This window comes from Pseudorca crassidens, chromosome 10 (assembly GCF_039906515.1).
Source record: "Pseudorca crassidens isolate mPseCra1 chromosome 10, mPseCra1.hap1, whole genome shotgun sequence".
In the NCBI taxonomy this organism is placed as follows: Eukaryota; Metazoa; Chordata; class Mammalia; order Artiodactyla; family Delphinidae; genus Pseudorca; species Pseudorca crassidens.
Genome location: NC_090305.1, coordinates 23,613,660 through 23,628,521, shown reverse-complemented (window position 1 = coordinate 23,628,521; position 14,862 = coordinate 23,613,660). Strand labels below are relative to the sequence as shown.

Below are 14,862 nucleotides of genomic sequence, written 5' to 3'. Positions count from 1 at the left end.
AGTCCCTTCCCTCCTCACCAGTCAGCATTCCCACCACTCATCCTGCCCTCCTTCCCACTCCAGCCTCTCTGGTCTGGAAGAACTGGGCACCTGCTAACACCTCTCCTTAACCCTTCGCCTGAACCTGCCCCCTGCACACTTCTCTGTTACCATAGCCCCCTCTCCTGGTTCACCCCGAGTGCCCCACTACCTTTCCTCTCTAACCCTTGTCTCCCTGTGCTCCCCAATTCTTGCCTCAGTGGATTCCACAAACAAACACAACTTGGTAACCAGCACTGAGATCAAGAAACAGGATGTTCTTAGCGCCGCAGAATTTCCCCACCATGCCCCTCTGGTCACTACTCCCCCGAGAGTGCCACACTTCTGACTTGTAACACTACCAGTTGACGCTTAACGTTGTCTAGACTCAAACCTCACACAAATAGAATGTTTCAGCACATTCTCTTTTGTGTCTGACTTCTCTGCTCCACCCCATGTTAGGGAGACCCATCCATGTTATTGCATATAGTTGTAGCTTGTTCTCGTTGCTTTATTTCATTCCACTGTGTGAACAAACCACACTTTATTTAATCCATTCTACCTATGTGAGACATTTGGGTAGTTCCCAGTTTGAGGCTATTATGAGTAGTACTGCTGTGGTGGGTATATTCCTTGGAGTGGAAGTGCCAGGTCATAGGGTTGGCATATAGCTCTAGTAGAGTTGGTAGATTGTGCCAAATGGTTTTCCAAAGTGCTTGTACCATGCAGCCCTGCCAGGATCCACACCTGGCCTGCTCCCTGGTCAGCATCTGCCCCAGCTGCTCTTTCTAACCAACTTACAGCCCCAGACACTGTCCGTGGTCCTAGCCCTGACCTTGGTCCTGTCCTTGGTTCCAGCCCTGATGCTAGTCCTGGGCTTAAGTTGAGCTATGTAAATTGACTAAATATTTATATAGTCAATAAGTATTTATCAAGCACTTACTATGTGCCAGATGCAAGGATATAGCAGCCAAGAAAAGAAGCAGGTGCTACGCCTGCCCCCATGGACCTTACAGTCTAGCAGGCAAGATTGAGTGTGGGCAAGGAAGTAATAAAATAATCCCGCAAATAAATGTATGATTATAAATTGTCATAAATACTACAAATGGGAGTTACACAATGCTGTGATGTCACGTGATAGGGGGAACCTGACCTGGGCAGGAAAGGTTTCCTGAGGAAGTGATGTGGGGTTGACACCTGAAGGATGAGGAAGCCAAGAAAAAAGGGAAGAGCATTCCACATAGAGGAAACCATAGATACAAAGGTCCGGGGCTGGGAAGACTGTGGGGGACTTAAGGCCAGTGAGACTGGAGTGGAGAGAGGGAGGGAAGTCTTATGGGGGATGAGGTGGGAGAGGTCAGCAGAGGCCGAATGCTGCAGGGCTGTCTGTCAGTGTTTGAAGAGTATTCGGAAGGGCGACACTGAAGAGTTTTAGGGGGAGAGGGACATTCTAGTTGCCTTCGCAAGATTATAAGGGGGCAAGGATGGAAGCAGAGCGACCAGCCAGGAGGCAACTGCAGTTGTCAAGCAAAAGGTAGATAGTAGCTTGGACTATAATGATGCTTAGAGGGAGAGATATAAGCAGATTAAAGAGATGTTTACAATAAAATATGGGTAAATATGATGAAATACAGTGGTGTTGAACAGGCTGTTGGGTTTCTGGCTCGTGAGGCTGGATGACTGAGGCTGGGGCCATGAGCTGCAGTAGGGAACACTGAGAGGGGATGCAGTACAGGAAGGATGAACGTTGAGTTCAGTTTTAGACATGTTGAATTTGAGGTGCCCAAGAGGAGAGGCCAAATAGGAGGTTGGATATATTGCTTGGAGTTAAGAGGAGAGAGTTTATATGTTGGGGTATAGTTTGGAAATTAAAGTCGTGGGTCTGGATGAAGGTACCTGGGTGGACGACTACTGCAGTAGGTCTCAACTCTGGCTGCACACTGCAGTCACCTGGGGAGCTGTTAAAAATACTAAAGAAAATTCAGTCACTCTAGCCACATTTCAAGTGTTCGAGAGTCAGTGATCTCTCCTGTCTACCTTATTGACAGCACAGATACAGAATGGTCTAAAATGGAGGATGTGGCCAACAGTATCCAGTGATTTTGAGAGAGAGCAAGTAAGGTGAAGACAAACGTCTTTTAGATTTTGTGACACTGAGATCATTGGGAGGCCTTTGGGAGGGCTATTTGGTAACCTTTGGGTTGAAAGGAGATCGGGAAGTCAGGTGGGAACAGATTGAGGCATGCATGGGATATAGGGAAATAGAAATAGCGAGTACAGATAAATCTTTTGACAACTATGGCCAGGAAGTGGAGAAGAAAAATATGTGGTGGTTGGAGGGAGTGTGAGATTGGGGAAAAAAATTTTAAGTATATTTTTGTATATTTTGTGTATTAAGTATATTTTTGTGCATATAGTGAAATGCACATATCTTAAGTGTATAGCTCAGTTAATTTTGATCATGTATACATATGTTTAACCACCACCCAGTTCCAGGTACAAACTATTTCTAGTAATTCTATCCTATCTTGTATTAGCTCTGCCTGTTTTGAACCTCATATAAATAGCATCATTTACAACGTTCTTTTTTTGTGTATGGTTTCTTTTGCTTAGTGTTATGTGTGCGAAATTTGTCCATGTTGTTGCATGTAACAAGAGGGTGTTTTTTCATTTTGTTTGTTTATTTGTTTTGTTTTGGTTTTGGCCTCACCGTGCGCCTTGCAGATCTTCCTCGACCAGGGACTGAACCTGGGGCCCAGCAGTGAAAGCGCTGAGTCCTAACCACTGTGCAACCAGGGAAGTCCCAAGAGGGTGTTTTTGTATAGTATTCCATTTTATGACTATGCCCAATTTATTTATCCATTCTACTATTAATGGACACTTGAGGTGCTTCCAGTTTGGGCTAATATGAAAAAAATCCCATGAACATTCTTGTGCATGTCTTTTCGAGGATGTACGCAGTCGTTTCTGTTGGATATTTACCAACAAGTGGAATTGCTAAGTTATAGGCTGTATGGCTTAGTAGAAACTGCTTACTGGTTTTCCAAAGTGGTTGCACTAATTTCTTTCTTTTTTTCTTTTTTTAAAATAATATTTATTTATTTATTTTTGGCTGCGTTGGGTCTTCATTGCTGTGCGCAGGCTTTCTCTAGTTGTGGCGAGTGGGGGCTACTCTTCATTGTGGGGCGCAGACTTCTCATTGTGGTGGCTTCTCTTGTTGCAGAGCATGGGCTCTAGGTGTGCGGGCTTCAGTAGTTGTGGCGCATGGGTTCCGTAGTTGTGGCTCACGGGCTCTAGAGCGCAGGCTAAGTGGTTGTGACTCACAGGCTCAGTTGCTCCGCGGCATGTGGAATCTTCCCGGATCAGGACTTGAACCTGTGTCCCCTGAATTGGCAGGCAGATTCTTAACCACCGTGCCACCAGGGAAGTCCGGTTGCACTAATATCTGCTCCTGCTTGCAATAAATGAGAGTTCCAGTAGCCTCACATTCTTGCCAATATTGAGCAACAACAGTCCCTTTAATTTTAGCCGTGCTGGTGGATATTTAATGGCATCCTGTTGCGGTTTTCATTTGCCTTTCCTTGATTACTGGTTTTGTTCCACACATACATATGTTTATTGTTCATATATTAATTGGCCCTTTGGCTGTATTCTTTACTGGAGAGCCTGTTTCTTTTGCCACTTTCAAAAACGGGTTGGGCTTCCCTGGTGGCGCAGTGGCTGAGAGTCCGCCTGCCGATGCTGGGGACACGGGTTCGTGCCCCGGTCCAGGAAGATCCCACATTCCTCGGAGCGGCTGGGCCCGTGAGCCATGGCTGCTGAGCCTGCGCGTGCGGAGCCTGTGCTCCGCATCGGGAGAGGCCACAACAGTGAGAGGCCTTTAGTTTAGATTTTAATCCTCTCTCTCACTCTCAATAACTGTGTCCTACTCTCCCCTTCATATATAATTTATATACATATATATTCATATTCTGACATATCTCACCTATTTTCTCCCACTCTGTAGCTTGCCTTCTTATTCTCTTAATGGTGTCTTTTGATGACCTCTATGGTTAAGTTTTGCGGTTAGGTTTTAAGAAATCCTTTTTTTCTTTTTTTTCATTTTGGCTGCGTTGGGTCTTTGCTGCTGCGCGCGGGCTTTCTCTAGTTGCGGTGCGCGGGCTTCTCGTTGCGTTGGCTTCTCTTTGTTGCGGAGCACGGGCTCTAGGTGCACAGGCTTCAGTAGTTGTGGCGTGTGGGCTCAGTAGTTGTGGCTCATGGCCTCTAGAGCGCAGGCTCAGTAGTTGTGGCGCACGGGCTTCATTGCTCCGTGGCACGTGGGATCTTCCCGGACCGGGGCTCAAACTCGTGTTCCCTGCGTTGGCAGGCAGATTCTTAACCACTGTGCCACCAGGGAACTCCCTATATATTCATTTTAAGTTAATTTCTGTAGGTGGACATAAGGTAGAGATAGATTTTTTTTTCCCATGTGGATCTTCATTTGACCCAGGACCATTTATCACAAAGACAATTCATTCTCCTCTTAACTGCAGTGGTACCTTTTTCATTAATCAGGTGACCACATATGTGTAGGTCTGTTTCTGGACCCTATTCTGTTCTCTCTATCCTTGCACCTTTGTAATGTTTTGATATTTGATATTCAGGAATGTAAGTCCTGAGGAAGAGGGGTTTTTTTGTTTTTTGTTTTAAACAGGAGCTTTTTGAGCTCATATGGGAAGCTGACGGGAAGGATCTAGTTGAGAGTAAGGGGCTGAATAAAAGAGAGAGAGGATAATCTACACCTTAAGGTTTCTGAAAGACAATAGAAGCTGGGACCCAGGTGCTTGTGGAAGGATTAGTCTTTTATATTCATCCACTGATCCATTCAACAAAAATGTGTTGAATAGCTCCCACGTGCCAGGCACAGGCGTACAGCAGTGCCAGGACAGATGAGGTCCCTGTTCTTAAGGAGTTCCCATCCTAGCAGTGGGAGAAAGATAAACAAGTAGCCACACAAACAGTTGATTCAGGCAGCAGTAGATGCCTTACGAACATAAGCAGAGGACCCTGTGCTGGGGAGTGATGAAAGGCTGCTCCAACGGGGCATCAAGGAAAACCTCTGGGGCTCAATGACATGTGAGTTAAGATCTGAACAAGGAGACAGCCTCCGAGAGCTCAGTGAAGAACGTCCCAGACAGAGGAGACATAGAGTGCAAAGGCCCTTTAGTCTAATGTAATCTTGTAGTGTCTGTGGAACAAGCAAAACAGACCAGTGTGGGTGGAGGGGGTGGAGCAGGGTGACCAAATGATATCAGAAAACGAGGTAGAGACAGATCTGCCCAAGGAGGGTATCCGTTAAGGTTGGGCTGAACGTGGATTTTCCAACATGTGAGTTGGGTAGATTAGTCGTGGGTGGTGGGACTATGGGTGTGTGTGTTGGGGAAGGAGGGCATTCATCTTGTCTCCTTCTCTGTGAAGCTGCTCTCATATGTGCCCTCTCTCCCTGCAGCCTCCTGAATGATGCCAGCCCAAGGTTCCCTAACCTCCAGCCTGGCCCTCCTGGTGCTGCTGGGCACAGTCAGAGCAGGGCCTTTCTCTTCACGGTCCAATGTGACACTCCCAGCCCCACGGCCTCCTCCCCAGCCAGGAGGCCGCACAGAACAGCCAGGAGTGGGAGGCCCTTCTTCTCAGCTTTATGAGCACACCGTGGAAGGAGGGGAGAAGCAGGTGGTGTTCACCCACCGCATTAACCTGCCCAATTCAGGTAGCTGTGGCTGTCCCCCAGGCACTGAGCCCCCCGTCCCTGCTTCAGAGGTGCAGGCCCTGAGGGTCCGGCTGGAGATCCTGGAGGAGCTGGTGAAGGGGCTCAAGGAACAGTGCACTGGGGGATGTTGTCCTGCTGCTGCCCAGGCTGGCACAGGTGAGCGGATGATCCCAGGAAGGGGCACAGAAAAAGAGGAAGGTGGAGAAGTGGGTTAGGGTTGGGTGGGCATTGCTAGTCCATAAAGGACCTCGGTATGAGTTAGAAAAAGGCATGCCTGCCTCCCCCTTGGGGGCGGTGAGTGCAGCCCGGGAACAATTCTGAGATAGGAGCCACGTGACTAGATGTCAGCCCTCTCCTCCCCAGCGTATGTTAGGGCACTGGGAGGCCACATATACTGACAAGTTGCAGCTGGAAACTAAGATGGCCTTAGGAAATGAGGCTGGCTCTGCTGGAGAAGCTGACTCAGAGGAGCACGATACAGGGTCAGCCGCTCCCGCAGAGAGACTGAGGCCCACCTCTTGCTCTTACTCCAGGCCAGACGGACGTGCGGAGCCTCTGCAGTCTCCATGGCGTGTTTGACCTGAGCCGCTGTGCCTGCTCCTGCGAGCCAGGCTGGGGTGGGCCCACCTGCTCAGACCCCACAGATGCCGCGGCGCCCCCCTCCTCTCCCCCCTCAGCTTCCCGGTCCTGCCCAGATGACTGCAATGATCAGGGTCGCTGCGTCCGTGGTCGCTGCGTGTGCTTCCCTGGCTACACCGGCCCCAGCTGTAGCTGGCCCTCCTGCCCGGGGGACTGCCACGGCCGCGGGCGCTGCGTGCAGGGCGTGTGCGTGTGCCGCGCGGGCTTCTCCGGGGCCGACTGCAGCCTGCGCTCCTGCCCTCGGGGCTGCAGCCAGAGGGGACGCTGCGAGAACGGGCGCTGCGTGTGCAACCCGGGCTACACTGGCGAGGACTGTGGGGTGAGGAGCTGCCCCCGAGGTTGCAGCCAGAAGGGGCGCTGCGAGGACGGGCGCTGCGTCTGTGACCCTGGCTACGCTGGCGAGGACTGCGGCTCTCGGAGCTGCCCGTGGGACTGTGGTGAGGGCGGGCGCTGTGTGGACGGCCGCTGCGTGTGCTGGCCCGGGTACGCGGGCGAGGACTGCAGCACGCGGACCTGCCCCCGCGACTGTCGGGGCCGAGGGCGCTGCGAGGAGGGCGAATGCATCTGCGACCCAGGCTACAGCGGGGACGATTGCGGAGTGCGCAGCTGCCCGGGCGACTGCAACCAAAGGGGCCGCTGCGAGGACGGCCGCTGCGTGTGCTGGCCTGGGTACTCGGGGCCCGACTGCGGCGCCCGCGCTTGCCCGCGCGACTGTCGGGGCCACGGGCGCTGCGAGAACGGCGTGTGCGTGTGCAACGCGGGCTACAGCGGCGAGGACTGCGGCGTGCGCAGCTGTCCCGGGGACTGTCGCGGCCGGGGTCGTTGCGAGAGCGGCCGCTGCGTGTGTTGGCCCGGGTACACAGGCCGGGACTGTGGCACGCGCGCCTGCCCCGGCGACTGTCGCGGGCGCTGCGTGGACGGCCGCTGCGTGTGTAACCCGGGCTTCACAGGCGAGGACTGCGGGAGCCGACGGTGTCCCGGGGACTGCCGTGGTCGCGGCCGCTGCGAGGATGGCGTGTGCTTGTGCGACATGGGCTACGAGGGCGAAGACTGCGGCGTGCGCAGCTGCCCCAGGGGTTGCCAAGGTCGCGGCCAGTGTCTGGAGGGGCGATGCGTGTGCGACGACGGCTACGAGGGTGAAGACTGCGGCGTGAGACGGTGCACGCGCGACTGCAGCCAGCGCGGCGTGTGCCAGGATGGTGTGTGCGCCTGTTGGGAGGGCTACACGGGCGAGGACTGCAGCCTCCGTACCTGCCCCTCCAACTGTCACCGGCGCGGCCGCTGTGAGGACGGGCGCTGCGTGTGCGACTCTGGCTACACCGGCCCCTACTGCGCCACCCGAACCTGCCCGGCGGACTGCCGGGGCCGTGGACGTTGTGTGCAGGGCGTGTGCGTGTGCCACGCGGGCTATAGCGGCGAGGACTGCGGGCAGGAAGGGCCTCCCGCCAGCGCCTGCCTTGGGGGCTGCGGGCCTCGGGAACTGTGCCGCGCAGGCCAGTGTGTATGCGTCGAGGGCTTCCGAGGCCCCGACTGCGCCATCCAGACGTGCCCCGGGGACTGCCGCGGTCGGGGAGAGTGTCGTGAGGGCAGCTGCGTCTGCCAAGATGGCTATGCAGGGGAGGACTGCGGGGAAGGTGAGTGGGCAGCCTTTCCCAGTGGGAAAAGGGACTGGAAAACTGGAGCCAGTGGGAAAGCCTGAGTCTGAGGCCTAGGAGCCCAGAGAACTGGAGGAAGAGTGAAGGGGGGGGCATATATTGGGGTGGGGGGCGGGGCAGTCAGGGGAGCCAGGGAGCCACTGTCCACCAGGGGCTGCAGAACCGTGGGGGCACGCCTGCAGGCGGGACCTGCCTTCAGATCTCTGATGAGCAGATTGGGGGCCCCTTTAGTTGCTTTTAGGGAGATTTTGTGTTCCTGGAGATGGGGGGCAGTAAATGAGACCCAAGGTCTGTTCAGGCCGCTGCCGGCTTTGTCCCACCCCCAGAGAGGAGTCAGGGCTTGGGTGGATCTCTCAGAGCGGCCCTGAGTAGGAGGGGCCTGTGATGGTGGAGGTTGGGGTGCCTTGGGCTAAGCAGCTTCTCACATCCTATTCTCCTGGACAGAGGTGCCAGCCGTTGAGGGCCTGAGGATGCACCTCCTGGAGGAGACGATGGTTCGGACAGAGTGGACCCGGGCTCCTGGCAATGTGGATGCCTACGAAATTCAGTTCATCCCCACGGTGAGAGCCAAGCTCCAAGAGGGGGCTGAGTGGGCAGGACTGCGGGGAGGGGGCTCCCTCCTGCTCACCTCAAGCAGGAGTCCCAGGTAACCGGTGGTTGCACGCAGCTGGCTGATTCCCGAAGCTGTTCCAAAGGCCTGCTCGTTCTGCCCCACACCCGCTGCAGAAGCCTCTGCGGCATTGGCCCACTGCTGCTGGAACATCCTGGTGACTTTGAGCTCAGACTTCCTGAGGCTGCCGACTCCATTTTTGTTCATCACTGTAGTCAGTTCTTTTTGTTATTGCTGGATCCAAATCTGCCCCATTCTAACATCCGTCCATTGGCCCTAGCTGGGCCTTCGCCAGCCGTCAGAACGCGATTTTTCTTTTCCTGTGTCTTACAGCATAGGCTTTCACGTATTTGGAGACATCAGCCATCGCGTCACCCTTCATTCCCTCCAGGCCAAATCCACTGGTTTCTTCTCCCCTTTTCTTAATGCTTTGTTCTCTGAATCCTTCACTTTTTGGTTTTCCTCCTCTAATACCTCCTGCTTTTTGCATGTGCCCCACCCCATCAAAATGTGGGAGCAAAGAGGACCCCAGTTGTTCCCCCGGCTCACTCTGGCTACCCTGGCACTTTTCTCAGAGTTGACGTATATGAACTTGTGGTCAGTTCATAACTGACAAACTGTCAGTTATTTTGATCACATTTGATTTTTTTAAGTAACTTTTAATGATAAAAGTCATATAGGCTCAGTGTAGAAACTTTAAAAAATATAAACAAGGAAAAAAGAAAAAAGGAAGGAAGACAAGAAAGAAGGAAAAAAGAAGACATTCAACTACATACTCTTTTTTTTTTTTGCGGTACGCGGGCCTCTCACTGTTGTGGCGTCTCCTGTTGAGGACGGAGCACAGGCTCCGGACGCACAGGCTCAGCGGCCATGGCTCACGGGCCCAGCCGCTCCGCGGCGTGTGGGATCTTCCCGGACCAGGGCACGAACCCATGTCCCCTGCATCGGCAGGCAGACTCTCAACCACTGCGCCACCAGGGAAGCCCATGAGAGGGTAGGACTTTTAAACAGAACTTTTCTAAGGAACTTCAGGGAAAGAAGAAGTAAAATAAACACTTGAGATAGAAGGAGCTTACAGGGTAGCATCATCTCCCGCTCTTAGTAAATATGAACTTATCCTTGGTGTTCTCAGGGGGTGCAGCCTCCCCGCTGCAGCCCTAGGCTTTCTCCCTCTCCGTGGGGCCAGGCTGGTGTTGAGCTGGCCTGGGTCCAGCTTGGCCATGCCCTTAGCTCATCTGCTTTGCTCTGGGTATGGGCCTCTGTCACATTCTGGGTCCTCTCTGAGCCTGGGTGTGGAAGATGCTCCTGTAAGATTGGTCCCCAGACTCCTCCCTTGGACTCCACATCAGCCTGTGCTACTGGCCCTCTGACTGTGCTTTCTATGCTTTTTGTGGCTGGCCCCTAGAATTGTGCCTCTTGCCTTTGCCAGCACTCTCTATCCATTTCTGTTGGCACAGAGGACATTCAGTAGCTGGCTGTCCTCTGGCCACTGCCATCTTCCTAGAAGCCTCTCTCTACCTTATCCCCTCCCCTTTTCTAGAACCACTTCTCTCTCAAAGCCCAAACTCTACTATCCCTGGCTAAGGGACACGCCTAGTTATTGGAATGATTTTCAGAACACAGAAGAGGAACATTCCTCCTTTCCCTGCATACGTGGCATTGTTCCTCTGACTCAGTGGTTCTCCAAGTGTGTTCCCTGGACCTACAGCATTAGCATCACCTGGAGCACTAGACATGCTAATTGTCAGAATCCACCCCCAGATCTACTGAGTCAGAAGCTCTAGGGGGCAGAGCCCAGTAACCTGTGTTGTAACAAGCCCTCCAGGTGATTCTGGTGCACCCCAAGCCCAAGGACCACTAACTTAAGAAATGTTGCTATTTTGCAAAAGGCAAGGTCTTCTATGAATGTGAGAGAAAGCATGAAGAAACTGAGGGAGGTGAACCCCCGAACAGAAAGACGTTCAAGTATTCCCTGTCTGGGTGTATTCTGCAGCCTGGAAACGGGCTAAGCCACGTTTTCATTGGGACACAGGCCCTTGCAGCCTGAGAAAAGTTTGTTTGGTCTGGTCTGAAAAGCAGGGTGAGGATGAGGTGAGCTCCAGGGACCAGCCAAAGTGGAGTCGCCCACCTGGGGCCATGAGGTTGATATTGAGAATAGAGTTAGAAGCTTGCCAAGGACATCAGTGAAGCGGCCAAAACTCTCACCAAGGGGCAGAACCAGCTGCTAGCATCTGGCTAGAGAGCCTGCATCAGACCAGACAGATGGTGCTGAGAGATGTGACTTAGACTGACAGTGGGACTTTTCAGGGGACCGTTCCCAAATGGGTCTCAGGAGGGACTACAAAGCGTTTAAAAGGTTCATGTAGGTGGTCTGAAGGGAGAAGGAGAACTCTGGGGGTGGGCTTCTCTTGCTGAAAGGACCAGACATCATCAGGGAGTACTCAAAGCGTGTGTGTGTGTGTGTGTGTGTGTGTATTCGTGTGTGTGTGTATGTGTATTCGTGTGTGTGTGTATGTGTATTCGTGTGTGTGTGCGTGTGTGTGTGTGTATTCGTGTGTGTATGTGTATTCGTGTGTGTGTGTATGTGTATTCGTGTGTGTGTGTGTGTGTGTGTGTGTTGGGGGAATAAGGGGACAGAGAATACGTTCTGGGAAGGAGGAGAAGCACACAGGTCTTGAGCTGACACCAGTCCCAGGCCTCCCAGGATGGGGTACCCTAGGGCAGAGTGAGCAGGAGCGGGCTGGGGATCCTGTGTGCCCAGGAAAGCTTGACTTCATCCTGAACCCAGAAGGCTCTACGTGGACTCTCGTCTGGTTTTATGCTTTGGTATTTACGATGCGGATTTTCCCACAATTCTCTTGGTTTGGGAGAGCACCTTCTGAAATTTCCAATCCTACTTGGCTGAACGGAGGTGTCCCCATAGCGGCCAACATAGCTAAACAGAACAGAACGTCTTTATTAGCTGTCCTAGATAGACAGCCCAGCGAAATGCTGGGCTGTTAGACTACTCACAAATGTCCATTCCTCCTGTTTCCCCAGAAGAAGAGTCCTGGCATGTGTCAGAATTCTGGCAGAGAGCTGATGACCAGGCTAAAAAGGTAGTGCCCATGAGAGGGGACTCTGAGGTCACACTGCCTGGGTTTAAATCCCTGCCACTTTCTTGGTGTTGGTGACCTTGGGCAAGCCACTTAATCCTTCTGTACCTCAGTTTCCTCATCTGTCCGTTGGGAATAATACGACCTACCTCATCAGATTCTTAAGCAGATTAAGTGAGTTCATATCTATAAATCGCCTTGAATAGTACGTGGCATGGAGTAGGTGTTCTACATGTGTTTGCTGATACCACCCACGCGCCCCAGCTGTATAGGGCCAAGTTCTACACAGTCGCATGTTGACCCTGCCTGGAACTGGAGAAAGGATAAGGGGGCTTGAGCGGCAGGGGTGAGAGTGGCAGCCCTGATCCACCTGGTGCTTTCTCTCTTGCAGACAGAGGGGCCGAGCCCCCCATTCACAGCACGGGTACCCAGCTCTGCCTCAGCCTATGACCAGAGAGGACTGGCCCCCGGTCAGGAGTACCAGGTCACTGTCCGTGCCCTTCGAGGGACTAGCTGGGGCCCTCCTGCCTCCAAGACCATCACCACCAGTGAGAGCTGGGGCTGTGGGGTGGGGTCCTGGGTGGAGATCTGGATTTGAGAGGGGTGGCTGGGAATATGCCCTCCAAGAGGGCAGAGGGGAGGGATTGGCTGGGGGCAAGGCTCATAGAAGGAAAGCTGGTGACTGCAGATCCAGACTCCCACCTGATCCCTCCTCTCTCTGACCTGGCTAGTGATCGATGGCCCCCAGGACCTCCGAGTGGTGGCTGTGACGCCAACCACGCTGGAGCTCAACTGGCTGCGCCCCCAGGCCGAGGTGGACCAGTTCGTGGTGTCCTACGTCAGTGCCGGCAACCAGAGGGTGCGGCTAGAAGTGCCCTCTGAGGCAGACGGGACGCTGCTGACCGGCCTCATGCCAGGCGTAGAATACGTGGTGACCGTCACTGCCGAGCGGGGCCGGGCAGTAAGCTACCCGGCTTCTGTCAGGGCCAACACAGGTATGGCTGGCCAAGGGTTAGGGAAGTTTCTGAGCATAGGAGCCACTTCCTAGGGAGTCCACATGTCCGGCTCACAGGCTGCTCTGAACGCACCGACAGGGTGTGTGGCAGTCCCAAAGCACCTGCTGGGGGGCCTTGCTGTGCACCAAGGGCTCTGCGGAGATGGAGTTCTCAGGTGCTTGGAGTACTGTAGGAAGGCTGTGGGCTGGAGTTTGGGAGGAGCTGCCTCATGCAAAGAAGCAGTAAATAGGAGATGCTGTCCGACCCACCCAGATGGGGAAGGTTCTGATCCAAACTTGGACACAGGGACAGCCCTTGAGCTCAGTCAGTGGTCAGATCTTGGAGAGATTGGAATTAGGCAGATGAGAGATCAGCACTCCTGTTGACTTTAGGATTGGGGATTGGGGGACTTAGGTCTCAGCAGTAATTTTCCACTAACCCTCAAGGTCTCTTAACAGATGCCTGGATCTTTCTTTTCTTTTCCTGTGACAGAGGGACGCCCACCTCGCTGTAGCTCGCAGTCTCTCCTCCCACTCCCCTTTCTCTCCTTCAGACACAGGGCCCCACCCGCTGGTTTCTTCTCTCTAGGGCACCAACAGTGGCGGGCTTGGAGGGCACGGGGTGAGGGAATCCTGGGACACTAACTCCTTTCTCTCGATTCTCTTTCCAGGTGGGGCTGGGGCACAGGAGGAGGCCTCTGGCTCCGGTGGGAGGGACGGTGGGAGGGACGGTGGGAGGAACTGCCGCGGGGAGGAGTGCAGGGATTGGTGGGGGGCTGCCACTGACCGGCTCTCCCCCTCCCCCTTTTTCCGCCCCGGCAGCACCAGGCCACTACAGTCACCCGGAGGCGCACGCCCCAGCCCCGTCCCCCAGGCCCCGGCCCCGGCCGGTCCCGGCCCCGCGGCCCCCGCGCCCACCAGTCCCCCCTCGGCCCTCGCGGCCGGCGGAGGAGGGGGAGGCGGAGTCTCGGCCCGGGCCGAACCTACCCCAGCCCCCTCGGCGGGCGTGGGGCAACCTGACGGAAGAGCTGGGCCGCTTCCGCGGCACCGCGCAGGACCTGGAGCGCCACCTGCGGGCTCACGGCTACCCACTGCGGGCCAACCAGACCTACACGTCGGTGGCGCGCCACATCCACGAATACCTGCAGCGGCGTCGCCTGGCGGCGGCCATCCCCACCAGCTCCCCCGCACCCCCGGCCCGTCGCTCCCACCCCACCTCCAGCCCCGACTCGGGCACCTGGAAGCGGGACTCCAACCAGGGCACCTACGGCCTCTCGCCCGAAGGCGTCGACCGGGTGGCTGCTCCCCGCCACCCCAAGCCCGAGGTGCTGGGCAGTTCCGCCGACGGCGCACTACTCGTGTCCCTCGACGGGCTCCGCGGCTACTTCGAGCGCGTGGTGCTGCGCTGGCGGCCCCAGCCGCCCGCAGAGGGCCCCGGCGGGGAGCTGACCGTGCCGGGCACCACGCGCACCGTCAGTCTGCCAGATCTCAAGCCCGGTACCACCTACCACGTGGAGGTCCACGGGGTGCGGGCAGGGCAGACCTCCAAGTCCTACGCCTTCATCACAACCACAGGTAGTGTAGGTGGGGCCGCGGGACCACCCATCTCCTGCCCAGTCTCACCTGCCACTGGAGTCGGCATCCATGAGTTCCTCCCGCTGCCTCACTGCTCCGGCTGCCACCCCACCGCACGCTCTGTCTTCAAGCCCTACCTGGTCCAGGCTCCAAGAGAACCCCCCCAACAAAGCGCACTTTCTCACGTCCCTAGACGCCACCTCCACCCTCAGGGTCCTGGTGGATACCCAAGGTCAAGGAGACCTGTTCTTTGGGACTGTCTGATTTTCACTTGGGTTCCTAGGACACTTCTGCCAGGAATCCTGTTCTAGGCAACAGAAGGGGCATTTGGTGGGAGGGGCAGTGTCTGGAGCAGTTTGGGTCGGGTAGGGAGAGAAACCAGTGGTTCTCCACTCTGACTCACAGTGGTGAGAGCGGCTGAAGACTGTGGTCATGGTTACTGTTTCCCACAATTTGGCCCCAACCTCAAAGGGACACATCGGAGCTGCTTGGAGGTGGCCTTGAAGCCATCAGGCAGCATGTGTGTGTGAGAG

At 54.9% G+C, this 14,862-nt stretch overlaps 1 protein-coding gene across 3 annotated transcripts in view; it reads left to right on the top strand.

Moving 5' to 3' along the window:
- TNXB (tenascin XB) overlaps window positions 1-14,862 on the top strand; it is a 59,488-nt gene that overhangs the window by 2,633 nt on the left and 41,993 nt on the right. For 2 of the 3 annotated variants that reach the window (XM_067752599.1, XM_067752598.1), the window contains exons 2-7: window positions 5,507-5,917; window positions 6,295-8,034; window positions 8,500-8,615; window positions 12,152-12,308; window positions 12,492-12,755; window positions 13,577-14,329. In XM_067752599.1, the coding sequence (XP_067608700.1) occupies window positions 5,515-5,917; window positions 6,295-8,034; window positions 8,500-8,615; window positions 12,152-12,308; window positions 12,492-12,755; window positions 13,577-14,329 (3,433 nt within the window). In that variant the 5' untranslated portion in view covers window positions 5,507-5,514. The remainder of the gene's footprint in view (window positions 1-5,506; window positions 5,918-6,294; window positions 8,035-8,499; window positions 8,616-12,151; window positions 12,309-12,491; window positions 12,756-13,576; window positions 14,330-14,862) is intronic. The other variant, XM_067752600.1, reaches the window with a different exon arrangement.